This window comes from Pelmatolapia mariae, linkage group LG16_19 (assembly GCF_036321145.2).
Source record: "Pelmatolapia mariae isolate MD_Pm_ZW linkage group LG16_19, Pm_UMD_F_2, whole genome shotgun sequence".
Lineage (NCBI taxonomy): Eukaryota > Metazoa > Chordata > Actinopteri > Cichliformes > Cichlidae > Pelmatolapia > Pelmatolapia mariae.
In genome coordinates this window covers 26,462,010-26,477,248 of record NC_086241.1, presented here as the reverse complement: position 1 = coordinate 26,477,248, position 15,239 = coordinate 26,462,010, and the positions used below count along the sequence as shown (strand labels likewise).

At 40.1% G+C, this 15,239-nt stretch overlaps 1 protein-coding gene across 1 annotated transcript; it reads right to left on the bottom strand.

Annotated features, from left to right (window-relative positions):
* Positions 1-1,525: 1,525 nt before the first annotated feature.
* sec22a (SEC22 homolog A, vesicle trafficking protein) lies at positions 1,526-13,352 on the bottom strand. Its single transcript, XM_063499765.1, has 7 exons — positions 13,246-13,352; positions 10,474-10,684; positions 8,521-8,684; positions 6,046-6,225; positions 4,610-4,728; positions 3,971-4,036; positions 1,526-3,673 (listed from the first exon to the last, which is right to left on the bottom strand). Exons 2-7 carry the CDS (start codon positions 10,653-10,655, stop codon positions 3,473-3,475), a joined length of 912 nt encoding a protein of 303 aa, XP_063355835.1. The 5' UTR covers positions 10,656-10,684; positions 13,246-13,352; the 3' UTR covers positions 1,526-3,472.
* Between the last annotated feature and the right edge of the window lie 1,887 nt (positions 13,353-15,239).

Below are 15,239 nucleotides of genomic sequence, written 5' to 3'. Positions count from 1 at the left end.
GAAGGGGAAAAACCTGCACTGGTCTTCTCTGGCGTTTTGTTTTGTTTGTTTTTTTAATCTTTGTTAATGTACTGTACTGCTGCAACCATTATCTTCAAGCACCCCTGCTAAAACCTATAGGTGTCATTCCATATGATTCCATTTGAATGCACTGCCATTCTACACCCACGTCACACCCCTCTTTCTACTGTTCTTTGTGCATGAATGTGCCATTAGGGAACGCGAGGGGCTTGGAGAGGCACAGACCAGAGATGAGGGGTGTAGCTACGAGGTGCCTGAGTGGATCCATCTTTACAAAGTACAGCATTCTCATTCGCTTTTCATTTGACACGAGGTGGCCGTGTCTGTGACACAAATGGCTTCAGAGACAAAACTGTGGATTGTTTTTGTTGCCATGCTAAACATTATGCTGTTTTTTTATAGTAAAATAAACTGCTGAGAGGTTTCACAGGTACCCTAAGATCTGATTCTTGTTCTTCATGTTCTGCTGTGCTGTCAGGTTGGATCTAGATTGATGTTGGTGTTTACTTTGCGCAAGCTGTCGTTTTGGCACACTCGCACAATACCAAAGCTACAGACTTAAACAAGAAACAAAAAAGTGACCAAATGTATGTGGACACGCTGTAGCTTGGAAAGGTGCACGGTGCATTGTCTAAAATATCACAGGTTGAGGAAGACCTTTCCCTCTTTCGGCAGCACAAAGCCAAAATCTATAAACTAAAGGTTTGTTTAAATGGGTGGAAATCTCAGGTGTCTCCTCTGTTTTAACTGCACTCAAACCTGGGAGTCATTTTACATGTTCACGTAGCTCACCAACAGATGGCAGGAGCACTGCATGACAGGCTTTATGCATGAGGTCCTTTGTCTTCTTTTTTATTATTACTGATTATTGTTTATATGACGGAGGACAAGGAGGAAAAATGCTAATCTCCTGATTAACGCTCTGCCCGTTACGTTATCCGTCACGGCATTAATATTTGTATTTATAAGTCAAATCAGTGGCTATTACCTCCAATAGGAATCAGTTAAGATCTTGGTCACTCCTGCTGTGCATTTACATAGCAGTGCCAGACTGTAATCAAAACTGAAGCCTCCCAATTTAAACTGAGCACGCTCGGATAAAATAAGAATCGTCGTCGACTGTAATGCATCAGCTGCAGGAACAACAGTGTTTCCTCTGCTTTTCTCCGGGGAATTCAAACGCATGTTGGTGCAAACAAAATCTCCAGACTTAATGAATGTGACCTTTTTGAACAGCCAACCTGTTGGCCTCTAACTATGTGAGCGTTGCTACAATCACATCATCACCATGCTGACATTCAAGTTCAAATTTGTGCAGGTCAGGCAGCACATATCTGTGAAAATGGGAGCACTTCCTGCTCAGGAGAAGCATCCCTGCTTTTTTGTTTTAAAACAAAAGTGATTTTTGTCTTCACAATTACTGCAACATGTACCAGATATCTCTGAATTTGGTATGAAACTGACAGTGCTGTGATAAAAAAAAAAAAAAAAGATATCATTGTAATGGAAATGTTTTTTTAATGTTCAGTGTTCCACAGCTTTGCTCACAGAGTAGATATGTTTCAAATTGAGGACCAGATCACATCATGATGTGCACGTGCAACACACACACACAAAAATGGGCAATATGGAGCTACTAAGACTGGCTTAAAATTAGCGTTCCAACACATTTACCCCATCAAATCAAATCAATGTTTTCCACATTTCATAGCTTTAACATTTAACAAGTTTTTGTATTCTAATCATAACAGGGGAACTCCTTCCACTCTCTAGTGTCAAATTAAATAAATTCGAAGTTTAGATTAGCAAATTCCATTTAAAGACCTGTAAATGATCACATTCATGTTCCACACTTGGATTACTTAAATCCTTGACTTTCAAGTTTCCTATTTTACAGCACACACCCACACAACACGTTTACTGTAACTGCTGTGGAAAACATTTGAACAATCTAGAAGTTTGCGAATCACATTTCAGTTCCAATCAAGTCTGAGCCGCAGGGTAAAACAAAAAGAAAAAAAAGGAGCTATTAGGTCATGTAGGTGTGGCACCCGATGCTGGAAAGCAGAGAACATTCAGATGATGAATCACACGAGAATGAAGTGTTACAGCAGTCTCCGGACAGAACAATAGTGCAGATGCCAGATGGACGTGAAAGCAAAGCTGCGTACGCGTCTATGCTCTGATTCATTTTCACTTCTTCCTGTGAGACAGGGATCATCCAAAATAAATAAAAAACGTAAATTAAAAAATAAAGACGTCATGACAGCCTTGGCACGACTGTGAAGCTGCTCATGGAGAGAAAAAAGAAAAACACGACTCAATTCTCTCCCCTTCTCGTTTTGTTTGCTGTTAGTTGTTGGGATGATGCAGGAACGCCGGGAAATCACTCCATAAATCCCCGATGACGATAAATATGGCATCTTTGTGTCATAATCGTGTTAAATGTGAACACTGCCAATATCCTTGATACAGGCTAAATGTGAAAGATGAGTTTTTGATTTTTTTTTTTTCCTTGTTTTTGTTTTTAGAAATGGCAGCCAAGTCTGAACTGAGGGGCTCGGTGGGAGGGGGAAAATAAAAAAAACAGGCCAGAGGCTGTTCAGATGATACAGGCCGCCTCTGGCTTTGACAACGCAGCTATGCATCTATACCGTTGCCAACACAGACCTGTTTATTAACACAGTCACTTGACACTGGCATATGCTTGAGGCTGTGTAGGCGAGGAAGTAGGGTACGAATGCAAACAGCCTGTTTGCGTCGGCTGAAACAGGAGCTACTTTGCGACTAAAAAAAGACACAAGTGTACATAAAAGTGGAGCGATCACCAAGCAAAATTCATAAAATCTGGAGAATTCTTCGTCAGAGAAATCAGTCGGTAAATAAATAAGCAGAATGGTCTAAACGATGACAAACACTTACAAAATAAGATACGACTGAAATGAGGACGCACACACATGCAGAAGGCAGCGTTGCATAGTTTTAAACCATGACTGAAACCAGTCGTGCACCTGATGGAGAACCAGTGGGTTTACATAGAAGCTGAAAAATAACTGAACAAGTAACTGAAGTTCATGTGATTGTTTAGCCGATGCATTTGGCAGTGAGTGGCGTCGCTCTCAATACTTAACTTGGTGCTTGCAGAGGGAGCAAAACTGCATCCGTCCTGCAGGTGGGATGGATGCACTGAAAGGAAGTCGAAAATTGTTATCGGGCAATGGCTTCCCAGTAAGGTCCATAAATGATTCAAGCTGCAGCAGAGTCCAAACTGAGATCTGTTCACAGCTGCTGGGGTTTATTGAACAGGGCTACCGCGCTGCTGCGAGATCTCTTTTGGCTTTTCTCACTGAATCGAGATGCTTGTTTTTTTGTTTTGTTTTTTGTCTCTATTTTGTTTCCAGTATTTTCAGACTACAGGTCCATTTGTCCTTTGAGTTTCAGATCTTTTTTGTCAGACATTGTAGTCCGGTGCTTTGCCCAGCGGTTGCCTCAGTCTGATCTGCAGGGTCATGAAGGCGCCCACCGCCACGTGAAAGAGGATCTGCCAGATGTTCCTCAGTTCGTACAAATACATGTTGGAAAGACAGATGAGTGCAAAGGCCAGGAAGGACTTGCTGTTCCTCCAGACTGAGAAGTAGGCAAACAGGTAGCACTGAAAGGAGAAAGACAGAGAGCGTGAACGATGCGCAGACCACGTGACCGACGGGGATGTTTTCATAAAAAATCCCATTTGATGTCTCTGTGCCCATCACTGTGTCTACCAGTCTGCGGTGATTCATTTAGTATCAGGAGCTGCACAAAAACAGCTGAGCAAAATCTTTTAGAGAAGGTACTGGACCGAAAGGCACTGAGCTTTTGCTAATGTGTAGCTGACAAGCTGCTGAGCTATAAAGTGCAGGGCTGTTAGTCAGCCAGTGATGGGCTCCCCTTACCGCAGACTATCACTTACCTGATACAGACAGGCCGCTGTGCCGAGGAAGAAGGCAATCACGTAATTAAAGTCTTCATCATCATTCTGCAGACACAGAGAAAATGCTTGGGGTTTTTTTGTTGTTTTTTTAAGCGCTAGTCATTTATGTAGGGACAAATAAAGAAACCAATATGACAAGAACATGTCGAGGTATCTTTATTCATGCATTTCATGTACTGTGATCTAATCTAGTTCATAGAGTGACAGGTGCTCTATCAAGGGACACAATGGCAGGCATGTGGTAGTGACGTGAGCCCAGACAGACCATAATTAGTAATAAGTTAATGTTAGTGAGGAGATATTAGTGGCTCATGACGTCAAAGTTGAACCAGGCAGCTCGTTAGTAAACTGGGATGAATGTTTACAGTGAAGTCTTTGCCATCATTTTCTCTTTAGAATAAGTCACACTAACTTATAAGTCTGCGTTTCCTGACTACCTGATTGCTTTTCTGTGATGGACCTACATTCCCAGCCCTCGGGAATTCATTCGTCCTCTAAGTTTCTTGCTACAAATAAAACTGACAGCCAAAAGTATCAAACTAGAATCAGCCTTGCATTAAGCATTCATTTCCCTTTAAGAGATACTGAATCTGAAAGTCGTTTCTAGTATGCCCTCACCTGCAGTATGCTCTCTATAGCGTGGACCCCTCGCAGCAGGTTCAGCCCTCCACAGAGGATGCTCAGCACACAGGATACGATGCCCGGGAGAGTCACCGGCTCCAACATCTGCGTGGGAGCTGCAAGAGAACAAGGACGCAGGTCTCGGCTAAATCTGCTTTCCGAAGTACAACAAAGCAACTAGATTTGACAAAATTTCATTTATATATATATACATATAAAAGCTATTATGTGCAGGACAAAGGGAATAAATCCCTGAATGGCAAAGATAAGCCAAGAATGTGCTGTTCTCAAATCTCACTTTCAAAACATTCTTGCAGAGTAAAAGAATTAATGTGTCACTATTATCAGATTAGCATACTTCATCCCTCAGGATAAAATGATTTATGTTCTCAGAAAAACAAGACACTGGGAAGGTCCGGGGAGAGTGAGCAGAGCGTGGAGAGCTGCTCTCTCGGATGTCAGGGGGAAACACAACAGCTCCAAGTGACCCGAGGTGGCATCGCTTAGCTTGGGGCAACTGAGGTGTGACAGTGAGCCCAAAAGGGGTTGTTTTTCTGGACGATGTAAAGAGCACGGGGTCTGAGCTACGACGAAGCAACAGCGGAATGGATTCATTTTGAAAAGGAGTATCTCATCACACACAGTCTCTCTCTTCCCTTTATAATCCACCAGAAAGTAACCATTTCAAATTTAAGCAGCTGAATGACTTCTGCTGCGGATGTTTTGTTTTTTTCTTTCAATAAATATTTCAACATTTAGGACTTTAATGAGACTCTGTAATTAAGAAATGTCTTTGTTAATCCACTGAAGATACATGAAAATACGGCGATGAGGAATCATTTTGGTTCTGAACTGTATATTAAAACATTTTAATAAAAGCAAAAGAGGCGTGAATAAACAGCTCAAAAAGCAAAAGGGACTAGGATCCTTTGGAGAGGCCCTGGGTCCAGGGAAATGTGTTTACCACAAAAAAACGTGCGTCCATGGCAGGGGTGTAAAACTTGCTGAAAGCTCTGAACTCTGGGGTTAAAATTTCTGATTTGTCCAAAAAACCTTGACATAAAAAGAGCATTTTTTTAGGTTGAAATGAGCAAGCAAAACAGAGCAACGCATATCAACTTTAAGTCTTCATCGGAGTCTGCTTTGAAATTCTTTAAAGCCATGTAGCACTTCCTGTTTTCCTTTTCCAGGAACATTTTGAGGGAAAAGCAACTATGTACATCATGTCTCAGTTTTGTGGTCAGTACCATCAATGTTAAGAATTAAATATTAATAAAAATAATAAGATTACATATCTAAATTTAATGTGCATGCACACCCTGTATATATATTTATGCACATGAATAAATGCATCTTTAAATGCTGTACGTATGTAAATTCATTACAAGCCTCTCTCATACTTTGCACGCATACGTGTGCAGCTTATATCCTACCTATGCCCTTATACTTTGAAGGTGCGTGCACTGAGAATCCATTGATAGCCCGCAGGTCCTCAGGGGACAGCTGGTAGGGCGGTCGCAGCTTGATCTCTGTCTGCATGTCAGCCAGGTTGATCTTGGTGGACAGGGAACGAGGGTTATTGTAGCGCTGTTTGGTCTTCTGGATGAAGGTGTCTGAAGGATAACAGTCAGCACAACAAAGAGCTGATTAATAATACAAAGAGCAAGCTGGGGAGAACCAAATGCACCCTTTGTGTGACACAGCAAGATGCTGTTAATGTGGAAGCAAAGTGGTTTAACTGTAAGATGATTTCTGAATAAACAAAAACAGCATTTTCGATCAACAATAGACAGAAACACTGCATGTCACAAATTAAATAAGAAAAATCCTATTTCATACGCTGGGCCAGTGTCTCGGTTTTACTGTCCACAAAAACAATGTTTTATATGTAAACCTAATTTAGTTTGTTAATTATATTTAAAGTGGTTTATTCATGTCTTTATGTTTATTTACATCTGTAAAATACTGTTACCAAAGCTCTGAAATAAATCTAGTTGAGTAGGCTCCATGCTGCCCTTTAGACTCACCCCTGCGTCCTGCAGGTATGACTGTGACAGAAAGTAGGACAGCTGCTGGCAGCCTGCAGCGAAGTGGCCAAATTTAAAGATCATAACAAACTGAGCTGACAGTTTATGTGAATACAGGCAGCCTTTCTTAAAACTCTATTTTGTCTCTGTGCAACTCAAACATCGGTGGATAAGATCATATTTAAGTTTGTTCTCCCCGCGATGGGGGGGGGGCACTATGTAATCAGTTTTGTTTGTTTGTCTGTCTATTTGTTAGTTGTCTCGCATCCAAATTTTTTAAAATATCATTTTCAAATTTTGTTTGATGGTTGATACCAATAACAGCTCGAGCTCATTTAATTTTGGTGAGAACATTTTTTCACAAATTGTTTTACGGGCCATCTTCAACTTTACAACAACAAACCAAGATATACTTGGGGGGCATAAATACCCAGGTTGGCTATGCTTCTGTCCCTGACCTTTGTTGTTAGTGTTCAAGGTCAAAGTTGAGAAAAAAAAATCATGAAACCATAGAGTAATGTATGATATGAAAGGGCATGGGGGGCAGATACAACACACGATATCACAATGATGCCATAAAGGTTTGCAAAATCACACACAGCATGAATCTATCTTAAACTCTCAAGTTTTACAGCTTAAAGAAGCAAAAGTTTACAGCCCATTCTGCTCCAATCCTATGGGTAAAGATAACTTACTACACCCCTTTAGTATGTAATGCTTAAAGGTCAAAGGTCAAGATCACACAAATGAGGAAAATGTTTTAGTAAAGACCTTGGTCTTCGGTGGGAGTTGCGCTCTCTGAGTGCTTTAAACAGGTTTTTATTAGTCAATATTTTACCCACTATCACAGTAACAAGTGCTGCTGCTCTGAATGATGGAAAATTGTTTTCCTTTCCTCCACTTGAGTACTTTGTCTCTGTAACAGCTCCACCTTTTAGCTCTTCACTGTTTGTGTGTAGACTACAGTATAAAATGTGGACTTAGGTCAATAGTCCAATTAAGAAAAATGAAGCCAATTTAAAAGTGCTTTAAATGTGTATGCTGACTAAAGGCTACCCAGCTCTAACTGTGGCTGCAAAAAGACGTCCTGTAGAAATCGGTGGGAAAATGTCATTCTGAGTTGACCTCTGTGAATACTTTCCTGATGAGTTTTAAATTGAATTTATAAATCTTAATCATTCTATATTTCAAATAGAGGATTATCAAGGATACAGTCGCTGATGCTGGGGATTGACAAGTCACTAGTCAATGAGAAAGCAGTTTCTGACACACCACTACTTGTTACATGTGTGTGTGGGTTTTGTGTTTTTTTTAATTCAGAAAGCAACAGTTAAAATTCAAGTGAAGATGTTGCTTAAAAAAATTAATTTAAATAATAAATAAAAAAACGTAAAGATTCAGTGCAAGTAAGAAAACAACAACATTTTTACTCAGATGTATGCTGCTAAATCTGTTTTGCGTTGTGGCTGTTTTTTTGTTGTTGTTGTAATTGGGAGTAATATGGGAGGCCCGTCCTCAAAAGCCTCTTTAAAAGGACGACAAGAAAAAAAACTTGACTGATGTAGTGTTTTTGTTTCACAGGTGAAGTCATAAGTAGGTTTGGTAGGTTAACTATCCAATCAACTAGCATAAAATACTTTTTGACTAGTTCCAGGCCATCAAACTCTCTTTTTTGTATCTGAAATTTACTCACTGTGACCCCATATTGTACAATTTGTGCACTACCAAGGAGAAACTTTAAAAACGGAATATTGTAAAGAATGAGGCCAATTTTACATCTGATAGGTACCATCAGACATGGCACCCGTTTTAATTTGAAAAGCTGACATCATATTTCCCACGTGGTCGTTTCGGCTGAAAGGCACAGTTCCATGGACTCACCAAATTCGATGAAGGAGTAGGGCCGCATGGCACTCTTGATCCGTTTGGTGTCATAGGTGACAATAAACTCCTTCTGTAGCTCATCCAGGAAGCAGAAGGCCAAAACATTGGGATAACTTGCAGTGCATACCATCAGGTATCCAACGCCCAGCGAGCTTGTAAAACTGAAACACACAAACACAAATATTACTGCTCTAATGCAGCGCGCCACTCTTCCTCTCGACAGAAACCCTGGGAATCTGTAATTAGGACACAAAGCTATATCCAGGGACACAAAGGCATTTCTGACTTCTGCAGGTTGCCGCTCTAAACACAGAGCAAACACAATTTAAGCGCATCTCTGCTTCAACGCCACACTTTCACAGTTAATTTAACACAATGGCTACACTCGCATCCAAATCCACCTCTGCAGAAACAACTATGTGCTGGCCTTGCAGTGTTAATTGATACACTAAGTGCAAATTAAATTCCCCAAACACAAAGACGTTCACATTACCAGAATAGCTCGGAGCACATCTGAATGGATATGAAACCTGAATGTCAATAAAGAGTTGAGACTAATATGATGATTATCATGGAAAGAAAAACTCCCGGTGTTGACGATATCTGAGGAATGAGAGTCAACCTGATCTGAGTAGCCACATACATACGCATCAGAAATTGAGGCAACTGACTCACATTTAAGGTTGGGATGGAGGCGGGCCCCTTACCCACAATTCGAATTGATGGATTAATTTTTATTGTGCCCTTTAGTTTCACAAGCTGCTGGTGCATATATAATAAACACTGCAATAATGTACTGCCAGAATTGAACCTGTAAGTTGCAATGTGCTTTACAATAAACCTGTGGACAAATACGTTTACCAATATCTGTCTCGGAGCTGCCTGACTGTGCCTATAAAACCTCACCGAATATTAGAAAATAAATCATAACTCCACTGTGGGTAACAGCTAAAATAAAACTGGATTAAATCCCACGGTATAACTGATGATTCATAACTGTGACTTACAGTGCGAGTATGTTCAAATATTACAGAAGTAAACTAGTCCCTAAATTGCTTCCAGTGATGTGCATTCTCCAAATCACTGTGTAAAACTTGGGGCATTAAGCAAGCGAGCCTATGTTCTAAAACCTCCTGGATTAAATCTGCTGAAAAAGGAATTTCATCTAGCTTTCACAACACACAAATATTACAGACATGACAAGGGCCACTGAAGAACCAGGAATATCACAGGACAGATTAACCGGTGACTTTAAACGCCGCCTCTTTCATTTTGACCTTCAGCAGCCTTTAGACGTCCGCACTCTTCAGAAGCTTCGGGCTCTCGCTGATTAAAGAGACGTATCAAAAGGAGACTCTGTGGTTGTTGAAAGGTATAGCCGGCTCATTGATGGTTGGCGGTGAGGTTCTCTAAGGTCACGTCCTCTGTCGTAATAAGACTAATTAGCTTTTAACAAACAATGCTTGAGAGAGTTTCAAAGCCATTCCCTAAGCACAAGCAGAGCTTTCAGAAACTGTCTGACACCTCAAATGAAGCCCGAGCTGTCAAATCGCTCAAATTTAAAAGCTTTTTCTGTATTTTCTTTAACCACATGTGTGTTAGAGGGGTCAGAAAGAAAGCAGTAAAACTGTCAACAGCAGAATATTTCACCACCCATGGGTCATTAAAAATGCATTGTCTAGATTTTGGTTTTATACCTGGAATTGAAGATGCACTGAGTGAATGCAGATGCTTAAAAATGCTTGAATAATTCAGCCCTTCTCCAAAAAAGGTTTTAGTCAAAATCGAAGGAAAAGCTACCCTAACCCTTTAAACTAATATTATCTTTACTCAAGCCAAACAGACCTTTTATACACCAAAACGGCCCATTTGAAACGTGTTAATACCAAGAGTTATTTAACATTTAACAGAGCAGAATAACTGGATATTTTGCTAAGAGTAAAGACCTACTTGATGTTGTATGGTCCAGTCCTAAGTGTGCAGCGGTCAGGAAACTGGCCGAGTTTCTTGGAGAGACCTTTGAGGAGCCTCTTTGTTTCCTGAAGCTCTTTGTCCTGCTCATAATCAGTGGATGCTGAGAGAGGCAGGCCGTCCCCGACTCGGACCACAGAGGCAAACAACACCATCGACATCTTACAGCTCTGGCAGTCTCGCTGAAGGCCTGTAAACAGGGATGGCACAGATCTGTGAGTGCAGCAAGGAAATGTTCTGCTTTTTCATCAATGAGGAAGAACTTGGGATTTTGATGTGTTGACAAAGCTCTCACATTCTTTATAGATTTCATGACAATTTAGACTAAATGACTAATACTTGAAAAATTGCAATTCAGTAAAAAAACAATGAAAATTATATTAAGCTGCAACGCAGTCTTTGGTCACAGCATTGCTTTCCATTTATCACTCTACAAAGGGCAAAAAAATCAGTTTCTTATTAAATTCTCAAATATCAGGTTTTTGTAAATGTATAATGTTTTGGGAGGTTTAATAACAAACTGAGATTAGCACACCGAGCACTCAGACACTGATTATTTTCCCCTCAGGATAATATAGATTACTGTGGTGACCTCTAACCTCACTTGACTGCTTAATGGATAATGTCTGCACACTCATCTATCCAAACATGAAATATTTAATAGTTCGTTTTAGTACTCAAGCTACAACAGTGCAATTAGTTATTTGTATTTTTTTTTTTAACTAACTACTTATTTTAGCATTCAAAATCCCCGACCACTGGTATCTACTGAGAAGCTGAGAATGTGCGTTAGCGGGACACTTTCCACGTTTGTCCTCCTGCATGTGATTTGAATTCCGGTCAATTTCCTTCCTGCTTGACTGACAAGTCCTCAGGATCCGTGACGTGAGCAGAATCAGTGAAGTGTCAGGTACCACAACTAAGAACTACCTTCAAAACCAGACCAAGGTCGGATGAAAAGACAAACAAAACGGAGAATATCTTCTATATGCTTTTATCACAGCACTTAGAAACAATATCAACACCAAGTGTCGTGCGTGGAGATATACTATATAATAAATATTTTAAAGCAGCCATCTACTTGTGTGTAATACAAAAGCAGCATAGAGTGAGAGTGTGAGTACTTCCAGGGGGGGGATGCCAAAAAATGTCAAAATACAACACACGGAAGAAGATTATAAACAGACATTTTTTCAAAATTAAAGCAGCGCCTCAAGATGAAATGTTTATTCGTTTGCAGTCCGTTTGTTACCAAATTCAATCACTACCAAACATGACTTGCTAAAAGCATAAAGCAAGTTTCATTACATGTTAAGTAATTTAGTAAAAATCTCATTTTAAGCGTATTCTAATTGATTTTGGGGCCTTTGGTGATCTTGCACCAGCACGGAAGATTTAGGAAATGGTTAATTATACATTCATGAGCTTAGGTTGCCTTTGGAGCCTTTCATGTTGTGAACATGATTTAAATACAGGTTTTGCCGGCAGCACACGTCAGGTCATTTTCATCTCCTTTGCAATACATCTGCCAGTTTCGTTACTTTACCTTGATTAACAAAAACAAACCGTGGAGAGAGTCAAACTATGGACGAAGATTGTTGGCAGAAACCTGACTGATCTTGGCTGCCTTTCTGATGTCTCACAGGAAACTGAGGTGAGCCTATAGCATTTACTGGGAATTTCACTTACTCCTATCTGGATGCACATTCAGCACCCTGTAGAAAGACTAAAACCACTAGACTGGTGAAATGTTGTCTCATTAGTCACTGGCTTTCTAAACAAAAGGCACATTTTTCTTCCTCTATCTACTGTACTGCCCGAAAGTGCACTCATTTAATTCACTCCACTGTAATTGGTCAAGTTTGTCTGCTTGTTAGGAAACTTACTCAAAAAGGTTGCATGAAATTTTACCATAAGTGGGCTCAACCTAGATGCTGATTAAATTTTAAGTTAATATGGAAATGGTAAGGACCAATGTGAGACAAGGCAAAATTTCTAAATTCCTGTCATACTACTAAAATCATGAATGAGTTGGAGGCAATTTTTAAACTATTTGAATGCTCTTGTTTTATTTTCTGTTGTTGCACACAGAAAGTTTTTAAATGGCCTGTATCTGTGGTGTTGTTGGATGTTTCACTTTTAACTTGCAGATTACTAAAGGTTTTTTCTACTCAACTATGGCCTTCACGTAAATTTTCTGTAATCAATAAACATCATGTGAGAACCATGGACAGCTCCACGGACTGAATGAAGGGGCGTTATGAAGAGTCGATTTGAGGCTTTTAGGTGCTTTCACTGCACCCAGTGAAAAAAGCGAAACAACTCAGAACTTCAAGACAACTCAAATAAAAGGCGCGAGTACAACGTTAAGTCCTGGATTAACTCAAAAAGACAGCGACACTAGATTGCGGAGACAAACTGTCTCACCTTTCGGCTACTTTAATCCCAACTTTAAGAGCAGTGTTTCATTAGCTAATGGTTGGCTATGTTTACATGTGCGAACAATAAACTGGTAGATTACCTGACGTTACACGTTGCTTTTAACGTTTGCCGGTGGTGTTAACGATCAATTTATCTTGTGTGGAAACAAGACTTTACAATTGACAGGGCAGTTTAACCAGCTAGCAAAGGTTAGCAGCTAACTATTAGCGTGTTCAACAACAGCACTGAACTTCAACCTTAGCTCAATCAGCGCGGCGATTAACAGCTAGTTAGTTAGCACATCCGCAACCCAGAGCAATAATATAATACCTGGGAAATGCGTCCTGCATCATCTGCACATCTGGAAGGTGTAGCTATACAGGAAGCTGAGGCAGCTAGGCAAGCCGCAGGCAGCGCTGATGCTACGATGGTTTACGTTTACGTGGCTGTTTCGCTGTGCATTGTGGGTAAACACAACCTCACCGGCGTCACGGACAAAAAAAATAAATAATAATAAAATGAAATAAAATTAAAAAAATATATAAAATATTCCTTTATCATATGTTTTGTTACATTTTTAAATATCACGAATATTTTTGAAATACCGTGTGCCGAATCTAAGCTGATTTTATATTACGAGTAAAACTGAAGAAATTCACATTAAAATCTTAAATAGACAAAACAGTCAGTGTCTTTCTTTTTTTTTAAACTCTCATTTACTTGTCTAAAAACAATCAAACAAAGCCTTTTAAGGAATATAACAACAAGTTTGACACATTATTAACTTATACACACACACACACACACACACACGTAAATTTTCTGTTTGGGGAACAACATACAAACATCTTCCAAAATACTAAAAAAATCCTCACATGATGACACACACACGCACAGATTATACCATGAGCAAAAGTCTGGGTACCTTTCTCAGTCAGTACTTTTATAATACTTTCGGTTTGAAGGATTTCTGTGTGAGGTCTCTTTACCTCATGTGGATGTGCGCTGAGAGCTTGTTGGCGTCACTGCTGGTGTCTTCGCGCTGCAAGATTTCTAATGGACTTGATGGACTTTTAAGTAAGTTTCGGCCCAGAAGAAGCCAGTCTATTTCCATTTTTACTTTCTCGAATGAACTTAGTGGAATCCATCTTCATTCCAGCCCTGTAATATTTCCTGCGCCACTGGCAGCCACACACTCCATAGCATAATATTTACGCCCTGCTGCTTAACAGTTGGCGAGGTGCTGTGTTCATCAAATGCTGCACCTTTTTACTGCCCAAACACTCCTTTGGGGATTGTGGCCAAACAGCTCATTTTAAACTTCATCTATCCTGCAGAACTTCTTCCAAAAAAAAAAAAAAAAAAAATCTTTTATAGATGGTGCTTTGCATAATTCAGTCATAGACTTTTTTGTGATGAAGCCATGACTCCGGTCCTTCCAACTGAATCAATCTTGTGTCAGTAAAAACTTCCTGGAACTCACTTGAGAATACTTGACTTCAACAGATTCCCTTAAATGACATTCCCTTTTTTTTTAATCTATGCACATGAAAAAGGAAAACATACTGCAGATAACAAAACACTTCTAAATGCTGTTTACAGTTCAATGTAGAGATGAGTAAATAAAGTCCTACTGCAGAAAATTCATGAGCTCATTATCTTTGTTAGACACTGTTCCTTTTTTCATTCTGAACCCTACTTGCTCCAGTTGCTTTCCCAGAGAACACAATCACAAATTAGCTCAACTCCAAGGCATCTGATGCCGAGTATATTTTATGCTAAAATTAAAACATGAAAAATGAATAAGGTGCACCCAGACCCTGCCAAGCTTTAGTGGCGCACTCAGGCCTAATATAGGCCGTTCACCGGCATCAGCATTTTATTCACTTTCCACTATTTCCTGATAGAATATAGAAAAAAAAACAAAAAACAGACAGAACTTTGGCTACAGGAAATGAAAACACCAGTACAGAGATGGTTAGTCGACTCATCCTTCACACATACCCATGCAATCTCCCAGGAGCCCCGTTAATGTGTCAGCCTAAAGGGCCCTCCTCACTACCCTCATGCCCTGCGCGCGTGAAAGGAAGTGCGAGCTACAGACACACAGTGAAAGTGGATGATGGATGTCTACTGGTGCTGACAAGATGATGAATAGCCACAGGTCTCGGTGAGTGTTTAGTGGAGAAAATGTCAGGTGTGGAGAAGGCGGTGCCGTCATTTGCAGTGACATGGTCTAAACAGACGCGCAAACACATTCTTGGCATTTAAATGCGTCAGTGGCGATTGGAAGTCCGAGTTCATGCATTCCTGAGAACTGTGAT

Excerpts from the sequence above, each read along its gene's own strand:
- sec22a (XM_063499765.1), bottom strand. The coding sequence starts at position 10,655 with ATGTCGATGGTGTTGTTTGCCTCTGTGGTCCGAGTCGGGGACGGCCTG. Across the intron at positions 8,685-10,473 it reads ACTGGACCATACAACATCAA|TTTTACAAGCTCGCTGGGCG; the intron begins GTAGGTCTTTAC and ends TGTGTGTTTCAG. Across the intron at positions 4,729-6,045 it reads TTCAAAGTATAAGGGCATAG|CTCCCACGCAGATGTTGGAG; the intron begins GTAGGATATAAG and ends GTTCTCTTGCAG.